Source organism: Nicotiana tomentosiformis, chromosome 4 (assembly GCF_000390325.3).
Source record: "Nicotiana tomentosiformis chromosome 4, ASM39032v3, whole genome shotgun sequence".
Lineage (NCBI taxonomy): Eukaryota > Viridiplantae > Streptophyta > Magnoliopsida > Solanales > Solanaceae > Nicotiana > Nicotiana tomentosiformis.
Genome location: NC_090815.1, coordinates 12,832,193 through 12,852,503, shown reverse-complemented (window position 1 = coordinate 12,852,503; position 20,311 = coordinate 12,832,193). Strand labels below are relative to the sequence as shown.

General features: G+C 36.8%; 2 protein-coding genes across 4 annotated transcripts; both read left to right on the top strand.

Annotated features, from left to right (window-relative positions):
- The first annotated feature begins 639 nt into the window (after positions 1 to 639).
- Positions 640 to 8,676, top strand: LOC104105323 (diphthine--ammonia ligase). 2 transcript variants are annotated; one of them, XM_033658471.2, is made up of 12 exons: positions 640 to 952; positions 1,106 to 1,177; positions 3,445 to 3,524; positions 3,827 to 4,064; positions 4,165 to 4,197; positions 5,247 to 5,329; positions 5,405 to 5,477; positions 5,919 to 6,264; positions 6,419 to 6,750; positions 6,939 to 7,276; positions 7,774 to 8,128; positions 8,307 to 8,676. In XM_033658471.2, the coding sequence occupies exons 1-12, from the start codon at positions 875 to 877 to the stop codon at positions 8,520 to 8,522; spliced, it is 2,244 nt and encodes a 747-aa protein (XP_033514362.1). In that variant the 5' UTR covers positions 640 to 874; the 3' UTR covers positions 8,523 to 8,676. The 2 variants fall into 2 exon arrangements, with proteins under 2 accessions (XP_033514362.1, XP_009611889.1); XM_009613594.4 differs by having other exon boundaries at positions 644 to 952; positions 3,839 to 4,064.
- Positions 8,677 to 10,192: 1,516 nt separating this feature from the next.
- LOC104105336 (transcription initiation factor TFIID subunit 9) lies at positions 10,193 to 13,130 on the top strand. Of its 2 annotated transcripts, none has more exons than XM_009613601.4 (3): positions 10,193 to 10,320; positions 10,926 to 11,240; positions 12,655 to 13,130. In XM_009613601.4, exons 2-3 carry the CDS (start codon positions 10,980 to 10,982, stop codon positions 12,943 to 12,945), a joined length of 552 nt encoding a protein of 183 aa, XP_009611896.1. In that variant the 5' UTR covers positions 10,193 to 10,320; positions 10,926 to 10,979; the 3' UTR covers positions 12,946 to 13,130. The 2 variants fall into 2 exon arrangements, with proteins under 2 accessions (XP_009611896.1, XP_070055671.1); XM_070199570.1 differs by having other exon boundaries at positions 10,197 to 10,320; positions 10,963 to 11,240.
- Positions 13,131 to 20,311: the final 7,181 nt, after the last annotated feature.

The following is a 20,311-nucleotide window of genomic DNA, read 5'->3' as shown; positions in this document are numbered from 1 at the left end:
ATCCGGATGGTTTACAGCGCTCAACTCAACTCAAGTTGGCTTATTCAATGCGTTCAACTCAACTCAAGTTGGCTCATTGGGTTAAAATGGGTGCTTCCATTTGAGCAATTCAGTGCGTTCAACTCAAAATCATTTTCATTTGTTTGTTTATTCTTTTATAATTTGTTTAATTGCAAATCAAACTAACCAAAGCTTTCTCTTTAGCTTATCATGACAACATCTAACCAAGCAAATTTTGAGAAATGCTTTTTTCCATTGTTATGTAACAATGGATTTGTCTGTATAATGTTTATGAAATGTAATCAAATGTATAATTTGAGAAAACCTTGGTGGAAAATTTTCAGCAGATTTACAATATTTAAATGAAGAGAAAATTCCCTGCATATAAGATAGAGGAGAGATTATGCCATTGGTTTAGCCTCTAGTAAGTTTTTTAAGCTTGCTAATTAAGCTTCACGCTAACTTTCCTAAATCCTAATCACATGTCAAGAGGTGAAATGCGAAATCTTGCTCCATAACAGTCAGACTACTTAATTGAGATTTAGTTAACTTGAACTAATTTAATTGAAGTTTAGTTAACTTTTATGTGGAAAAAGGAAAAGCAATGGTAAGTTGGTAACTTTATTTTCCTTGGGTAAATTCCTCAAAATTCATTACACTGTCTTAAATCCTTGCAAAAATTGTAAGAGCCCAACAAAACGTACGAATCACAGAACCCAAAAAAATCCACGCATAAAAGACCACAGAACTGAAGTCAAACAAAGACAAACAACAGCGTAAAATCACCGTTATTTCAAAAACCCTACTTCGCCGGCGCCATCATTTCTCGGCGACAGGTCGGAAACAGTGCCAGTTCTCGTCGCCGGTTAACAATATGAAAGTCGTGGCTTTAGTCAGTGGCGGCAAAGACAGTTGCTTTGCCATGATGAAATGTATTCAATATGGTCACGAGGTACTCAATTATAATCTCTTTACCTTTGTGTTTGTTAAATTTACATGCTTTTCACATTATTATTCTATTATTATTATTATTATTATTATTATTATTATTATTATTATTATTATTATTATTATTATTATTATTATTATTGTGGTAATTTTTCAGATTGTTGCGTTGGCTAATTTGATTCCCGCGGATGATGCAACCGATGAGCTTGATAGCTACATGTATCAAACTGTGAGCTTCTGTTTCTTCTTCTCTTTGTTACATAGTGATAATGCGGTTAGCTTTGTAATTCTCAGTCAATCAACACGTTCTATTACTCCCTCCTTCCCAATTTATGTGATCTTATTTGACTGAGCACAATTTATACTCCCTCCATTTCAAAATATATGAACTTGTTTTCTTTTTAGTCCGTGCAAAAAAGAATGACATCTTTTCATATTTGGAAACAATTTACTTTTATGCAATGATATATAGCCACCCAAAATATATGTGCCTTATCGTACGCCACAAGTTCAAAAGTCATTCTCTTTTTTCTTAAACTTCGTGTACAATCAAATAGGTTCACATAAATTGAAACGGAGTGAGTATGTGTTTGTTTGACTGAGCACATAGTTTAAGAAAGAAAGACGGACTTTTGAAACTTGTGGCTCTCATTAAGGGTAAAATGTAAAGTGTATAGTTAAACTGTTTCTAAATACAAAAATGTGTCATTCTTTTTGGTATAAGTTAGAAAGTAATACTCCCACCGTTCCAATTTATGTGGCGTTGTTTGACTCGTTACAAAGTTTAAGATAGAAAGAAAGACTTTTGAAACAACAACAACAACAACATACCCAGTATAATCCCACAAGTGGGGTCTGGGGAGGATAACGTGTACGCAGACCTTACCCCTACCTGGAGAGGTAGAGAGGCTGTTTCCGATAGACCCTCGGCTCAAGATAAGGTGTTAAAAAAAGGGGAAAAAGAAGAAAGAAGAAGAAAGAGGGGGAGAAAGAAAGGCGAGGGAGACAAAAGACAATAAGGAAAAAGAGACGAAAAAGTAGCATCAGATAGTAACAATTAGAGCAGTAAAAGGGAGAAATAGTAGCATCAAATAGTAAGAATCAGGGAGCAACAATTTCCAGTAGCAATTTTCAAAAACAATGGGCGTGGTTGCTAAGTACCAGAAATAATAACAAACTGAAAGGAAGGAACTTTCAACCAACAATGTGAGGCTATAAATCAATCTCATTAACGGTAAAATGAGAAGTTTAAAGTTAAATTATTTCTAAATATGGAAAAGTATCATTATTTATGGACAAACTAAAAAAGAAAAGAATATTACATAAATTGGGATGGAGGGAGTACTTGAAGTCCACCATATGAATTCTCTCTATGCATAATATAGAGAGGATTTCTCATAGCTTGATTGTTTTTATTGAAGAGGTGTTGAAGCAGAGAAATTCATTTTAGATATATGTGAAAATGGCACTGACGCTCAAGGGAAACAACCTTAACGTGCAAATTCAATCTGATTATAGCTTTATAAACCATGTATTTTGATCTTTTGGGTAGTTATAGGCTGCTAATTTCTTAAAGTGGTTGAATTTTGTTTTCCTTTTCTTTCTTTCTTTTTTACTTGTGATTGGAGGAGATCTCGTTTGTTGCTTGGAGATTCTAATTAAAAAAGCAGTAACTTTCTCTACTTAATTTTTATCCCAAGAAAATATCTCGACACGAATAGAATAGCTGTGAGAGCAGCGATGCTTTGAATGTTGGGACTGTAAAGCCTACACTTACACGAGAGGAAATGCCATAGAAGTTCAGATATTAAGACGGATACGCGGTTATACAAGATTCAAGAAGTAAATAATCACATCTCATAGAGAGTACAAGGGGTACGACGTAGGGGATAATATGATGATTAAAGATGCAGCGGTTAGTAGGTGCAACAATATGATGATTAAAGATGCTAAAAGGAATGATATAGACCTAAAATCACATGGAGGTAAGTTTTTTCAAAGGACCAAATATCTCTGAGAGTCGGTGCAGACTTAGCTATAAGCATAATGCAGTAAAATTAGTTGATGTTACACTTACATTATGTTCTGTGTTTGTTAGTATTCCTTTTATTCTAGTTAGACGGTTATGTACATATAAAGATAAATATGAGACCTAGTGAATCCATAATTTGCATAAAAGACAGATTATTTAGTATTGGAACGACGGAGACCTGAATACATCTAAATGGATACAGAGGATTCATATGGCCAAAGCCGAAGTAATTTCAGATTGAGGTATAGTTCATTGATTGTTTAGATTGCAGGAGAAGTTAATTAATAATGAGTATGGTTGATCCACTTCTTAATATCTCCTATTGTATTTGAGGATATCTCCTCTTTTTTTAATTAATGAGTAGAATTGTGATTATAAGTTTTGCTAAATAAGAATGAAATTGGATATTCTTCTCCTCTCCTTGATACCATTTCATTTAGAATGTTTGCTAACTTTATCTGCAGGTTGGGCACCAGATAGTTGTTAGCTATGCAAAATGCATGGGACTTCCATTATTCCGGAGGCGAATTCAAGGATCCACAAGGCAAGCCCTTTTGCAGGAAATCTTTTGTGCAACCAACTGCCTAATTTTGAAAATTTTAGTACTTGGGTTGAGAACTGGACAGTTGAAGTTTATTTCTTGTCAGAAGGATGGAGATGTGAAATTGTCTTAGTTTTGGTTTGCTTTATTCTATTTAAAAAGGCAGCAAATAATTGTTTCTCTAATACTGCTGCCTGAATAATCTCTGTAAGCTGTTAAAAATGTAATTGTTAACTTGAATAAGACATAGATGTTGGAAGAAGCTAACATACCTGCAGCTTAATATCTGTTTGTAACTTTTCTAGTTTGATTCACAGACATCATGACCTAAGCTACAGGATGACTCCTGGTGATGAAGTAGAAGATATGTTTATATTGTTGAATGAGGTAAAAAGACAGATACCTTCTGTTGCTGCAGTATCTTCTGGTGCAATTGCATCTGACTACCAGAGATTACGAGTGGAAAGTGTATGTTCAAGGTTAGGGCTTGTTTCGTTGGCATACCTATGGAAGCAAGATCAATCATTTCTTCTACAGGAAATGGTAAATTTGTGATAGAACAAGAAATATGGAAATCAATCATTGCAGTTCCAAGTTTGATCTGAAGTTCTCTTCTTTTCCTTTTGTCCCCCCACCCCCGCAGATAAGAAGTGGAATTATTGCAATAATTGTGAAGGTTGGGATCTCTAAGCTCTTCCTATTTGAGGTTTCTCATGTAATCATTATACTTGTGGGGGTTTGTGATTGCGTCTTTTGGGATGGAGTCCTCTCTGTCACTCTGCCCTTTTCTTGAGGAACAGAGTAATCTGTGGATGACTTGAGATTTGAGGGAAGCAACTAAATTTTGGATTGACAATGCCTTCAAAATGTTAGTTATATAGGATGAGAAAATGTGGAGACTTGTTCTTGTTAACCAAACTGATTAAGCTTAAAAGTTTATTGTAGGAGAAAGAGTAGAAGTAAACTCCTACTTTTCCATAAAATTAATATCTATGAATAAAGAAACCAAAGATGTTTGGGACTTTCTATAGTAGAAGCTGAGTAAGATGCTGATACACCAGTTGTTAGCTGAAGCTGTCTTTTGACTCGCATATAAAAGTTTATCTTGTTCTTTCGACAGTTTTCTTGACAAGGTACACGACCAAGTCAGTGCATGTACATGAGAACGCACATACATTTATCTTGTGTTATGAACAAAATTATCATCTCTAAAACCTGAAATTCACCTTTGCCCCCCTTCTTACAAACAGATGTGCAATAAATCCATTTTCTTTGCTCCAGAACCTAAGCTAGAAACGGAGATACTAATTCTTTGAATTTCGTTTATTTCCTAGAAGTGAGAGTTGAGAATTTTATGTTTCTATATATTCCAACTAAGAAATACGATATTTGACATTGGCTGAGCATAGAAATATAATTTAAGAAAAGCATTCATCTTTCAGATGTGTCAGATCTCTGCACAATCGATTGGTTTACATGCTCATAACTCCATATTAGATTTAAAAAGAAAACTAATGATCTTTTCAGTGACAGAGATGACAGAGCCAAAAAGTTGTTTTCAGCTTTAGGGCATTGTGTGTGGCACAAGTGACTCCTTGCAATTGTTTAAGTGTTCTCTTATTATAAATGCACCTCAGGATAGACGTTTCTCTCAACTTTTTGTAAATTGGATGAGAAGTGATGCTTTTTCTCTTTGTTTAGTTGCTGTACTTTTGAATCTTTTAGGTTGCTGCTATTGGATTGGACCCCTCAAAACACTTGGGAAAAGAGCTAGTATATCTGGAGTCCCATCTCCACAAGCTAAAAGAGTATGATACAGTTAGCAAATATTTGGGCATTATTTTACTTCAGTTTTCCCGCATTTTTATGTCTGTTTTTGGCAGGTTATATGGAATAAATGTCTGTGGTGAAGGTGGAGAATATGAATCATTAACCCTTGATTGCCCTCTGTTTAAAGCAAGTATTTCATCTCTCTCTCTCTCTCTCTCTTTCTCCCCCCCCCCCCCCAGGCAGGAAGCATATGGTTGCACTATATGGTCTCAAAAAGAAATCTAGCGTTATTAATATAGTATTACCAGTGCTTTGGGGAACATTCTACTCCATCTGTTCCATGATTTTTGTTTAGGTTTCATTTCATAAATCAAATTGAATATTGATAATGTGATTGTACATATTTATGCATTTAGTTATGTATCTTTTGTGGGGGTCTATTATTCATTTTTATTTTTGGTGGGCGGAATTGCGTTTGCAAAGTCCAAGAAACGGCTTTGATCATAGCTCAATTTGACCTTCAAAAGTCAAATGAAGTAAAAATGATGTGACAGATTATGATTTAGTGTTTAAAAGTTACGTCCCTTTTCTTGCTTTCTCACATGTCTTATTTTTTAACTCTCGCAGAATGCGCGGATTATGCTGGATGAATTTCAAATTGTCTTGCATTCTTCAGATGCCATAGCCCCTGTTGGCATCGTCCATCCCCTAGCATTCCATCTCGAAAAGAAGATGGAGTCAAAATCTTCAAATGCCATTGATGAAGTCAGCAATGTCTTCCAGGGGAACGTGGATAAAGTATTTGAAGTGCAAGGAGATGCCCACCAAGAAGGTGAAGCAGTTGACGAATTTGTTGCTATAAGCTCTAAGCAACCAGATGTCAGTAAGGAGGAGCTCAAATTTTCAAAAACAATGAAGGATGATATCTTTTCTATTTCTTGCTGGCTTCAAGATTCGTGTAAAAATTCAGCAGGTAAAAACATACGAGTTACTATAGAAGGTTAATGTTGTAGGTGGAATCGTATCTGGTATTGTGCTATATGTTGAATTCTCTCTCTGATCTAGTTCCTCTCATATCTCCTCTGTATCTTTGTAGTTTTCAATGCTTTTAGCCTTGTGATTGCCAGATTTATGGGAAGATCTGGAGGTTGTTCTAATGAGAATTGAAGCTCTGCTCGTGGAAAATGGTTCCTCCTGGGAAAATGTACTGTACATCCATCTTTATATTGCCAACATGGATGAGTTTGCAGTGGCAAATGAAACCTATGTCAGATATATCACTCAGGAGAAGTGTCGTTTTGGTGTACCATCACGGTCTACCATTGAGCTCCCTCTGTTGCTAGTTGGTTTAGGGAGGGCATATATTGAAGTTTTAGTGGCAAATGATCTTACTAAAAAGGTCTTGCATGTACAAAGCATTTCTTGCTGGGCCCCTAGCTGTATCGGTCCGTACAGTCAGGTACTGATTTTTTAAATACTGTACCATTCATATCATTCCTGCAATAACGCGGTTATCATTTTTAGTGTCTTGATTCTTACTTGGGTCTAAAGCATATAACTAAAAAGATAGTTCTAGTTTCAATTGCTATCAGGAGAATCATCTTGAAAATATGCTTCTGATTGATTTACCACATCACTATGTTGCAGGCAACTTTGCACAATGACATATTACACATGGCAGGACAGCTGGGGCTTGACCCAGCAACAATGGTGCTTTGTGAAGGAGGTCCGGTTGATGAACTTGAACAGGCACTGGAAAACAGCGAAGCAGTGGCTAGCAGCTTTAATTGTTCAATATCTACATCAGCCATAGTGTTTGTCATATATTGTTCAGCATCCATGGACACGTCAGAAAGAGTTGTTGTTCAGAACAAGACAAAAGCACTTCTTAATCAAATGAAGTCGGTCCATGCTGAGGGCGCAAAGAAGTCCATAGTCCTAGATCCAATTTTCCTCTATATTCTTGTTCCTGATCTGCCAAAAAGGTAGTTTGTGTTGGGGGTGCTCCATAGACCATAGTATAAAATGACACTCTAATGTTAGCGCTTCCAAGAACCGTGATGCGGATAGTTAGCTGTAATGTAGTCGAGTATCTGCCATAGTTGTTTTATTTCCCTCTGTAATGTAGTCGAGTATCTGATAAGAGTGGGTTGCTCTAGTGGTAAGCACCCTCCACTTCCAACCAAGAGGTTGTGAGTTCGAGTCACCCCAAGAGCAAGGTGGGGAGTTCTTGGAGGGAGGGAGCCGAGGGTCTATCGGAAACAGCCTCTCTACCCCAGGGTAGGGGTAAGGTCTCCGTACACACTACCCTCCCCAGACCCCACTAGTGGCATTATACTGAATTGTTGTTGTTGTTGTATTTGTGCTGCTTATTATGGTTATGTTGTCTTTCTTCCCGTCAGTATGACCTGAGAACAAAATGACCTGTTATTTATCTGTGTTTCTCGTCAAACATTTTATTGAGTACAGTTCCTCTATGTAGAGCGCTGGTTGAAGTGAAGCCCATGCTTTACACTGGGGAGTATATGTCGGCTCCAAGTGACCATGCCATGCAATATCAATCCATGGAACAAGGTTATTGGGGCTTTGAGTATGAAACATGGCATGACGTTTGCCTTCAGAAATGTGTTGCTTATGGGAAAGTGTGCACAGCAATTCTTTCAGTTACTGAAGAGCTTGCATGGAAGATCTGCTCCAACGCCAATGTTGCAGGTCTTGCCGATCTTAAGTCTAATGGTCCTGTTGAAGAGGAACAAGTCATATTGATCGCTAGATTTTGCATTTACCGTCTGGATAAAATCCTGTTGGAGTATAATTTCACTTGGGACGATGTACTGGTTAGTTTCTTTTCCCTGACCTATCTGTTTTATTTCACAAATTTTCACAACATGAAGATCTTTCTTTTACAGTTTGCTCTTTTCTAGACCCCTTCCCTCCTCTACCTTTTCTTGTTCTGTTATTCCCTTAACCTGATAAAGTATTCTAGCCCTCTGACAAAGGTCTCTACTTTTGCAGAATTTCAGGCTCTACTTTGCAAGTAGTCTTAATATCCCTCATAGAACATTGTCTCGAATCTTCACTGATGTGTTTAATGAATTTGCTCAGATGAGTCAGAGAGTTAGCGTAAATGCCGAGCCTATCTTAAATATCGTTCCAGTCTTGGGTGCTGGGAGGTCTTTATCGACCTTGGATGATATATTCACGTGTGAATTCATCGCTAGGAAATGTTAGATCTCATTTAAATTAGGGAATTATATATTAAATGTTGAGAAAAAGAGAGTTTTGAACTTGAACAAATTCTTATAATGTTATTGCCAACCCAATTGTTGCAAATTACACTTAGCTTTACAGGAAATGAATATATGAAGTGCATCTCATTTCTGCAGTACTTTGTAAAGTTGCTTCATTTCTCTGCAGCTTCACTTGTGTCGATGCTTTGTATGATTGCAGTACTCATAGTTGTCTCACACTGTACTGTCCAAGAGAAAAAGAGATGAACTCGTGAAAGAAACTAAGGGTCATTTGGTTGGGAAACAAGTTCCCATGATTAATTATCCCGGGATTAGTTATCTCACCTTCTCATGGGGATAAAAAAAAATACTACAATCCCGGGATAACTAATCCCGGAATTAATTACCCCTTATCCCTCGTACCAAATGATCCCTAAAGGTAGTGTTTCGTCTCAAATTGAAGAGATGGAACTTTCAGTTTTGGAAGAAACATTTCAAATTACTTTCCGTTTTAATGCTTAAGCTTGTGTAACTCTTTTGGTTTCATATCAAATTTTCAAGCCAAGTGGAATGTAGCTTCTGCTGCAAGTAGAAGTTAGCTGCAGTGGCTTCTTTTAAAGTGGTTTTTAGTGCGCTGCTTCAATCATTTACCATAATTGTTCTTTAAAACATAAAACATGTCATATTTGATGGATATTAGCAATGTATTTACACCTAAATTCAGTGCACTGCTTTAGGCACTGAATTGTTAAAATGACTGTTGATGACTTCCTTTTAGCATTTTCTAAGTACTAAAATCCAATTGCTCTGGGAAACCTCTCCTATTACATATTTAAGGTAGTCAAATTGAAAAAAACGAGACTCCGTTTTCTAAATAAATTCTTAATGACTTTTTTTTTTGGGCTCCATTAGCTAGAGCCTAGAGGCATGAGTCCTATTTGAATGGTAAAAATAAGAATTCATTCTTTAGCACATATTGATGGGCGAAGTACACCAATAGTCACTTTTAAGCTCGTTATTTAAAATATATTATTTAAAGATAAGCCAATTTGTCCAAATTTTAAGACGAAGTATCCTGAATTTTTGAGCTGCTAATTTGAAATCCAAGATTTAGTGTCCTAAATTTTTAAGCTGCTAATTTTTAAGTGTCCTGAATTTCTCAACTGCTAATGTGAAATTCAGGGCTAACTATCCTGAATTTTTGAACTGATAATTTAAAATTCAGGACATAAGATTTGAATTTTTGGACATAATTTTTGAACTTTAAGATGCGATGTCCTGAAGTTTGAATCTAAAGGTTTAAACTTCAGGACGTCGTGTCCTGAAGTTTGAACGAATTGGCTAATTTTTAAATACATTATAAATTATGAATATATTTTAAATATCATGCTCAAAAGTAGCTACCTGGTGTCATTTCCACCATATTAATATGTCGCATAAATAATTTAACTTTAAATTTATTTATTTTTACTCTTATAGATATGATATATATATATATATATATATATATATATATATATATATATATATATATAAATGTTATTGCAGGTTTATGATCGAAATTTTTCAAAATTATCTCCTTTTTTCTGTAAATTTTAAATTCAATTAACGAGTTTGATAATTAAAATTTTAAAATCGGGTCAAATTAAAAAAAAAATGGGTCTCAAATTCCTCCAATTGTTAAACCCGTCAAAACTAGTAGGAGTAGTATTTTCCGAATCCCCAAATCGAAATCTCTTCCAGTTCGCTCAAGCCGTTGCCCTCTTCCGTCAATCCCAGCACCGTCGGCGACTTCTCCGGTGAGTTCCCTTTCCACCGGCGACACACACACACACTCTCTCTTTCTCTTTCAAATTTCTCTTTCATTAAAGAGTAACCTAGTCTCTTTTGCTGCAATCTCTTCTGCTCAGTCTAGAGTATATACGCAAATAAGAAAAAAACAAATGGTTGTAAAAGTTTTGCTTTCAAGTTTGAGTATTTTGTACACCTTGATTTGTGAGCATTTTGTCTAAACCTTCGTGGTCAGAGTTATCCGGTCGAGCATAAAAAGAAGAGTTGTAATTCTTTAGTAAACCTAATTTAGTGCTTACTTTAGCTGGTGTATATGAAATACTCTTACAACAATAATGCTTCAATCCCAAGCTGATCGGTTTGTTGTATAGAATTCTCTTACTTATAAAAAAAATAGTAGACTGGATTTTATAACAGGTGCTGGTTCTTTTCCAGGTATACTAATAACTAAAATAAGTGGTTTTGCTCTTCTTGTCATTTGCTTGATCAAGCTTTTTGGTATTTGATGATTAGTAGCACATTTTTGGGCCAGTTGTGAGCTAGATTCCTGAATCCACAGTAGGTTGTTTCTGCTATTCTTTGTTAGCACTAAAGAGGCATTACTGACGTGTAGGAAACGACTCTGAAGTTGAATTTTGGCTCTATGTAAGGTTGAACCTTCAAAGAAATGGCTGAAGGCGGAGAAGAGGACTTGCCAAGGGATGCAAAGATTGTGAAAACGTTGCTAAAATCAATGGGTGTTGATGATTTTGAGCCTCGAGTTGTTCATCAATTCTTAGAACTGTGGTATCGGTATGTTGTTGATGTACTCTCAGATGCTCAGGTCTACTCAGAGCATGCAGGGAAAGCTGCCATTAACTCTGATGATATCAAACTTGCCATTCAGTCGAAAGTTAATTTCAGCTTCTCACAACCCCCGCCGCGGGAGGTACTAAATCTTATCAGATCCTTTCTTGTTGTGCTGATAATTCATTATTCCGAGGTGTAAGATTCGTACCTTTCTTAGAGACCTCTTAGGTGTGTGGTGAAATTGATAATATTTAGCCTTCTCTTATCTAGGAAGGAAAAGTAAAAACAAGACACCGAAACGAAGGATTATATAGTAGCTAATATGATAGGCTTGCAGTAAATATGGTTCCTTTGTGACACTTGTAGATTTCACTGGAACCCAAAACAAAAAAGAGATTTCACTGGAGAGATGAAAAAATATCAACTATTACAACCTATATTTCTAGGTCATAATTTGGTGCAATGGTATGTGGTTAATTACCATGGCTTTCAGGAATTGATGAGGAGCGATTGGTGGCTGAATGTTGGGTTAGTTGTGTGGAAAATTTTCAGCTTTATGAAGAACAGAAGATGCTGTAAGTTCTGCAAAACTTTAAGGGGTGAATGGGTTCTGGCAATTTGAGGTCTGAAAAATTTTGCTCGTCTGGATCATTTTTGTGATGCTTAGCTGGCTAACCTTTTTATCCTTCATAGTATTATCAGGAGATTGATTAAAAGACAACAAGAAGAAAAGTAGAAAAATAACATTTAATCCCGCCTTGAGAATTTCCTAGGATAATCACAAAAAGAAGGCTGCATAGACCAGAATAAACAACGACGATTTGACCAAATCAAACTGAATACGTGTAGAGTACTCCAGTTAAATGAAGTTAGACCATTAGCTATCATAAATCAAAAGATATTCAAAAATCAAGTTACATATTTAGGTATTATTTTCTTCCGAAACTACCTTGTTCTTAGCTATTTACTTGAGTACTCTAGTACTTATTGGGTATGACTCCTTTCATACAGAGTTGAGAAAGATTTGGTTAAATACTTCTTATATAAAAACATTTCCAGCTATGAATTATGTTTTAATTTTTGTTATTCATTCTTATCGACTCTATTTCACAAGCGACTGGCAGTACTATGCCCGACTTCTCTAGCTATCTGACAGAACTAGCTTCATTTTCCACATGTGACACTTTCTGCCTCATAATACTTATAGATACCTCTTGTTGGATGAATTAAAAATTTTAATTTAATTATTAACCAACATGCACTTGGTATTGGATGTTTAATTTGCCCTGCATATATGTATTTTTTCCCTTCTTTTTTTTGTGGGGGGGTGGGGGAGGGATGATAAGGTAGACCAAACCCAGCCACCCCCCAAAAAAGCCCCATTTTCTAGGAGTCAATGGTGGCCCTTTCCGACTTTGCTTCATTGGTAACTCTAACTCCCAATGTTTTGGTTGGGACGGAAGTACTCTTTCTAGTTTCTACTTGAGCAACCTCACTCGTCCTCTGCTCAAATTCTTACTCTTCAGAAATTATGATAATCTCTCGCTTATCAGGTCCTACTGGAGCTGGCTAGGAACAGAAACAAGATCCCATTGCCGAAATCAATTGCTGGGCCTGGAGTATCACTCCCTCCTGAACAAGATACATTGATCAACCCAAACTATCAGCTAGCTATTGCAAAGAAGCAAATTAGCCAATCAGAAGAAACGGAGGAGGATGAAGAAAGTGCTGATCCCAACCCAGCCCCAACCCAAAATCCAAGTGTTTCTCATGAAAAGGCAGATGTGCCTCAAGGTACTCCTCAGCGAGTATCCTTTCCCCTTGGCGCTAAACGTCCAAGATGATGTATGTACTCTAGGACATTGTATAATGGTTGTTTAAACATTATGAAATTTTAAGATCTTTTTTAACAGTGTATTAGTTCAATGGCCCTCCTTGCAGCATTTATAGACACAATTAGAAGGGAGTTGAGACAAGCTATGAGACCAAGAATTATTTTGGCATTATCAATACGTTTCCATTATATTCATCTGATAAATGTCATTCTGTAGGATATGCTTTAATTACGTGTTTATTTGCTACTAAGACTGTAACAGGGAAACTATACTTAATATATTGCTGACCTTGCCTAATCTAATGGAAACTGCATCGTTAGAGCCAAGATACTCAAAAACATTTTCCTTAAATTTCCTACAGAATTTGTATTACACCTTTACTGCTCACATAACATGGGCTAAATCTGCTTCAGATGTGCAGCAGAGAATTTTGAATTATTGTGCCAAATTGTGCGTGGATACTCTGATATCAGATGTTCTTACTTCTTAGGATATGGGAAAGTTTTCAGAAATATTAAAGTTAAATTTTGTGGATTAAATTTGACATATCTTGATTTCATACATGTCCCTACACTCTATCGAGTAGGACCTAGTGAAGGGCATACAAGCATAGGTGAAGTTAGGAATTTCGCTATAGTGTTTCATATATACAAGGACAGATCGGTACAAAGCATCGTATATTCACGCTGGATTTGGGAGAGGGCCAGATTGTTCCATATATATGTATGAAAAATAATATAACCTATATATAATAAAAAATTTCAAAGGGTGTTTAATATATATGTAAAAAATGTAACATTCAACTTATATACACTATAATTTTTCTCAAAGGGTGCCAATCGATCACCCTTTGCCAGCTACAGCTCCGCCTATAAAAATTGTGGAAGGTTTATTATTTCCCAACGGACAATGTACTTTTTTACTAGTTATAATATTGTGTATATTCCATGAGTTTATAAAAATTTTGAGATGATCTGTTTGTGAATATTCTAAGAGTTTATGGGATTTTCGAGATTCAACATTACTATTAGTTTTACCTTTCTTTCTTGTCATTCATTTTACCTTTCTTCTTCTTTGTCTTCAAACCCTAGTCTGAAATTGAGCTCCACCATAACTTAACTTAATACCTGAAAGTCTGAATTTTTAAAAAAACAAAGTTCAAATTTAAACCTTCTTGTTTGGAGTTGGGCTCCGCCAAAACCTAATTTTTAAGCTTCAAGTTTGAATTTGGAAACTTAGGCCCCTGATTTTCAGCTTCAGACGTTAACTTTAACACAACTGAATTATAAACTTTTGTAAACTTCAACTATTCTTATTGGGTGGGGGAGGGGGTTGTCGGGGTGGGGGCAGAGACCGATGTAGTATTTGAACTCTATGAGTTCAACCTTCAATCTTCTTAGCATTAAATCAATTGTATTTTTAAAGTTATGAGTTCATATCTACTAGTTTTTTGTACTTTTATTGATTTTTACACATAAATTTATGTTCCGCGTCGAAAGTAGCGATTCAGTTGAACCCGATACTCCTACGCTGCATCCGCCCGGGGGGGGGGGGGGGCTAAAAACTGCTATTTGTGCAACTTTGCGTCCACTTCAACAAACTGGGCCAAGCCTCAAATCCAAAAGTAGAGATCCATCATCCGCATGCAAACCCTAAGGTACAATACAAGTCTTCTTACCACATTGACCAATCAATCAATTGGCTAAAGAGACGAGAAAATATAATTAATGCAGAGAAGATTGAAAAAAACAAAGGGATGGAATTAGCAAGCGTAAAATGTTGCGCAACCAAACAGGCCAAGCTTAAAGACCGTGCGTGCTTCCCCATAACTCTTCATCTTCTATCTAAATATACCATTAGAAATCTCGGACCCCTGTAATCTTCATCCCCCACTAAAATACCAGAACCCCCCTCCCCGCGCTAAGCAGGGCGGAGCAAATCATAATCGATTTGCGAGTTCGGCTCAACCAATAACTTTGTTCTAAATCCTATATTTGTTTTAAAAAATGCAATGAATATGTACAAATTATTAATTTAGAACTCAGTAACATAAACGAGCTAGAATTAACCTTGAACCCACAAACTTTAAATCTTGACTCTGACTCTAGCGCTAAGAGCTAAATGCTTTAATGATGAAGGAACAACATAGAAGTCGACCTTATTTAGAGCTTTATCCAATCCAAGAGAAGCATCTACTTTTGGCTTGAACCAGAGCTCAAACGATAATCTCGACTTGGCTGGGTTTGGACAGTGGTTTCACGTGTTAAAGCAGTTGTTTAATGGTGAAGTTTCAGCTTATTTTTGTGGTATTTTTCAGCTGGTTTTGGGTGGTGTTTAGGGTGAGTTGTGACTACTTTTTCATGGTGTGGTAGGCATTTAAATTTTATTGAATTTAAATCGATAAAATAATATGTATTATATTTTAAATTCAAGATATTTTAGTCCAAATAAATTTATTGGGCTAATATAATTGGATTAATTATGTAAGTACAATATATACGGACTTAGAGAGTGTTTGGCTAAGCTTATAAGCAGGTCAAACTAGTTTCTAAGCACTTTTTGGCTTATCTACGCGTTTAGTAAAATTAAAAGTGCTTATAAACCAAGTGCTTATAAGTCAAAAATAAGCCAAAAGCCATGAGGTAGTCACCCCAACTTATGAATTTATAGCTTATAAGCACTTTAATTTTTGACTAATATTTTTACTATTTTATCCTTAAAATATTCCTTTTTAGAATAAAACTCCTACATCGATACTCACTTCCTCAAGTATTTTTTCAACCTAACCCCCCCCCCCCTTCCCCCCACATCCCCTTTTCAAGTCTGCAATTCTCATTGACTATTTAAGATAAGTAAATTCTTTATTCCTTTGCATATTTATATCTATGTGATTGCGTATTAATCTTTGAACTGTATGTAATAAATGAGGACATACCAAACTTTTGGTATATCACTTTCTAAGTGTTGTGGTGATGAAGACAATGTCTGTCTCTCCTCAAATCTTTTGTCCTATTTAGGTTTATTTTTTACTAAGAAACTTTTGTCAATTTATTAATTATTATAACTTATGATTATATGCTTATCATAAAAAATTATCTTATCTAAGCACAGTTGTATTTAAAATAAAATGAGAAATAGAATATTTTGTATTTGAATCGATCCGGAATCTAAAATTTTAAAGAAATTAGGCCCTTATAAGTGTAAACAATTCTAAGGTTATTTAAGTCATTTTAACAGAAAAAAGCTTATCAGCACTTTTTTATCAAATACTACAGCAACTTATTATCAAGCACTTGTACCCAAACACGTAACTACTTATTTATTAAATCAGTTCCAGCACTTAAAAGTGCTTTTCAGCACCTAATGCTTATCAGCTACTTCAAATCAACTAATCCAAACGGGCTCTTAATAAATTAGTCCAAGTTCATTGGGCTACAACTGATGAGTCCACTTTCTTATGCCCAATATGTCATTTTCTTAAAGGCCCAGTTTGGTGTCACGTGCCAAATGACGTGGCACACCAAGTCAAATAGAAGAGCCAATAGGATCATGCCATGTGTCAAAATGACAAGTCATGCCAAGTCAAATTAAAAGGCCGATGAAATTATGCCACATGTACAAGTGACATGTTCTGGCCAATCAAATACGACCTTGTCACTCTTCAATTTGATTGGTCGGAAAGAGTTTGTTCTCATCATAATTCTTCCCTTTCACAACTATAAATAGGGGTATTCATAAAATATCAAAAGATATAGCAAGAAGACATAAGGGAGCTCATGGAACAAAGGCCACAAATTCTCTTCTAACTGCAAGTGTTCAAGCATTCGAGCACTTCAACATAAATTTCAAGTATTCAAGATCAAGAACGAAGTCAAATCAAATACAAGGTGTTCAAGATCAAGGCTACTTGTTCGTGATAAAATTCGTGGCAACAATCAAAGTGTTCTTAAACGGATAAATCAAATTCAAGATCAAACTCAAAGGCCCTTGAATTTATATTAGAAAAGTAAAAATCAGGGGATTTATAGAGATTGTAATACTCAAACTATTTGAAATCAAATACTACGATTGTTGCAATATTTTTCGGTCTCGATTATTTTCTTGACGCAAATTTATTGTCTACAAATTCAGGCACACCCGGTGGGACAATTTCTACCTCTCATCTCAACTTTTCAATCACCAAGGTTCAAGAACATCGAAATGGCTTCAAAGAAAATCAACTCCAGATCAACTTCCACCAAGGCTGCTAATTACAGGTTCTATGCTGATGTGGAAAGCATCCTCGATGTTACCTTTGGAAGCTTTGGACCAGTTATGAGGAGCAAAGCAAGCTCTTTAGGACAACAAGCACTCCAAGTGCCATCCGCATCAACCCCTGTTTTCGGATCTTCATCCTCAAAAGGAGTAAGATCTTCCACAAATACACCCGAAAGAGGAAGCGATGTTGCTAAAAATTCAGAAAACTCTTGCTCTGCTTGACCTCTCCGGATCCAAGAACTCTGTTGTGAAGGAAGATGATGATGCTTCAAGTGATAGATCCTCCCCACTTACACCACATGATGCGAGCCAATCAAGGATCAATCTATGTGATAATCCATGCTACTCCCTATCATCTACAACAATCATGCAAGCCATGGTGACAAACGCTTCATTGGTGGAGGAGCATTTGGCAAACTTGACGGAATCAATCGCAAGCTTGACCAAATGCATGCAAAATCAAGATGCTAGAATTGACAAGCTAACAGACAGTGTGGGAATCTTGATAGTAGAAGAATCCACCCATGCACCTGGCAAGCTCCCAGAAGTTCAAGAGATTGATCCTCCCCCACAACAAGTTGCATCCATTAAGGAAATTCCAGTCTCTTCGGAAGGGATGATTCTAATCAATCAACTAAAGGAGTTCATTGGAGGGACTATAAAAAATAAATATGAAGTTGCTTCCAAGTCCTCCCTTATCTACGCAAAGTCGTACACTTCAAGGATCGATATGTTGAAGATGCCTGGTGGCTATCAACCTCCAAAATTTTAACAGTTTGATGGAAAAAGCAATCCAAAGCAATATGTGGCGCACTTCGTTAAGACGTGCAACAATGTTGGTACATATGGAGATTACCTCGTCAAGCAGTTTGTCCGCTCACTAAAAGGAAATACTTTTTATTGGTACACAGACCTCGAGGCTGGATCTATTGATAGTTGGGATCAACTAGAGCAAGAGTTCCTCGTTCGGTTTTATAGCACGAAACGTACTGTGAGTATGATAGAACTTACAAATACCCGTCAACGAAAGGGTGAACCAGTTATCGACTTTATCAATCGTTGGAGGAATGCAAGCCTCAACTGAAAAGACAGGCTTAGTGAAGCTTCTGGCACAGAAATGTGCATCCAAGGCATGCATTTGGGGCTGTGCTATATCTTGCAAGGTATCAAGCCTAGCACATTTGAAGAACTTGCGACTTGTGCCCATGACATGGAGTTGAGCTTGACCTCCCCTGGAAATGAAATGTTGCCCATCTATGAGTCTCGTAAAGGGAACGATAAGCAAGAAGTCAGGAAATGGAGCAAGTTTGTACCCAAGTCTGAAAACAAAGAAGATATGAATGTCAACACATCACTAGTGAAGTTCACAATGAATATGAGCAAGAAGCAGAGTATGAAATCCACATCTTTTCAAGATAAGCCAAGTGAAAAGTTGACTCTAAAAGAAATGCAAGAGAAGGAGTACCCATTTTTGGATTTCGATATGCTAGCAATTTTTGAAGAAATCCTCGAGTTAAAGCTTATTGAGCTTTCGGAGATGAAGCGGCCGAATGGAGCTGGGAAAACGAATGACCCAAATTACTGCAAATACCATAGACTTGTAAGCCACCCTCTGGAGAAGTGCTTTGTCTTCAAGGACAAAGTTATGAATTTGGCTCGTAAAAAGAGGATTGTGTTTGAAGATGAGAAAGCAAGTGCAAACCAAAGTCTCTTTCACCTTTGGCTCATTCAATCCAGATGAATTATGTAGTTTCAAAGAAAGTAAAGATGAAGAATTACTGGAGAACAACAAAGTTGAAGTTGATCAGCCTTATGATGATGAAGGTTGGACGTTGGTGACTCGTCGAAGGTGCCACAAAATAAGCCCACAAAAATAATCAAAAGAACAACCAACAAGCAAAATGACGGTAAAAATACCAAGGAAACAGATTCCAGTTAGGCGTTTGAAGAAAGCGAAAGTGGAGGTGCACTACCCTCAAAAGCCACGACATCTAGTGACCTTGGAGGATTTCTTTCCATGTTGGTTCCACATGAAGATTTCCCGTGATGGTATTGAGGCCTCTTGTTGCAATGCTGATAAAGGGGAAGAAAAGAGTGATGACCTACCGTTGGCACCATCTTCAGAAAAGCTCATCGAGTCTATTCCTCAAGAAGTTAATGCTTGCAAGGAAAAAATTATGTTCATAAATGACGATCTTCTACTAGGTGACACTCCTCATAACCGCCAGTTATACCTGGTTGGCTATATGCACGATGAAAGGGTAAATCGAATTTTGGTTGATGGAGGATCCTCAGTGAACATCTTGCCAATTCGCACTGTGAAAGAACTTGGTATTCCCATGACCGAACTCTCGGAAAGTTATGTGATGATTCAAGGAATCAACCAACGAGGGCAAAGAGCCATATGTGCGATCAGGTTGGGAATCACCATTGAAGATATGTAATCAAGTGCATGGCTGCATGTGATCGATGCAAAGACTTCATACAACGTCTTTCTTGAAAGGCCTTGGATACATGAGAATAAAGTAGTTCCATCTACCAACCATCAATGTTTGAAATACTATGAGGGTGAAGTCGAGAAGAGGATAGTTGCTGATGACGAGCCATTCACCGAGGCTGAGTCACACTTTGCCGATGCAAAGTTCTACTTGAAGAACCGCATTGTGAAGGAGCTAAAAGCTGATGATGTCATGAATGAAAATAATGACGAGTCCACGACTAAGAGAGCTGAGGTGGTTACTGACAAAACGAAGGTTGTGGTTGAGGAGGTATACCATACCCTAACTCAAATAAATCTCATGGAGGGAACACTGTGTCTTATGGAGAGAAAGTAACTCCTGCGCTCCTCTATGTCCCTAAAAAAAAGCTGGATATAATCCCAATGAGCCATCAAAATTAGGGAATCTCCCATCAGAAGTTGATACGAGGCAACCACGTGAAGGTTTGGGATACAAGCAACCGTCACCAGTGCTCATCTCCATAAAAAAGGCGAGCAACAATTATATCACTGTGGAAGAGGAATCTGCCGCTTCTAACAAGCCTTCTGTCTTTGATCGACTTGGAAAATCAACTGTGAGGATTTTTGTATTTTAGAGATTGGTCCATTAAAGAAGGGGAA

Bases quoted from the DNA above. Each gene is read 5' to 3' on its own strand.
- LOC104105323 (XM_033658471.2), top strand. From the start codon at position 875: ATGAAAGTCGTGGCTTTAGTCAGTGGCGGCAAAGACAGTTGCTTTGCC. The intron at 5,478-5,918 runs GCAAGTATTTCA...TAACTCTCGCAG, and splicing joins TTGATTGCCCTCTGTTTAAA to AATGCGCGGATTATGCTGGA. The intron at 8,129-8,306 runs GTTAGTTTCTTT...CTACTTTTGCAG, and splicing joins TCACTTGGGACGATGTACTG to AATTTCAGGCTCTACTTTGC.
- LOC104105336 (XM_009613601.4), top strand. From the start codon at position 10,980: ATGGCTGAAGGCGGAGAAGAGGACTTGCCAAGGGATGCAAAGATTGTG. The intron at 11,241-12,654 runs GTACTAAATCTT...CTCGCTTATCAG, and splicing joins CACAACCCCCGCCGCGGGAG to GTCCTACTGGAGCTGGCTAG.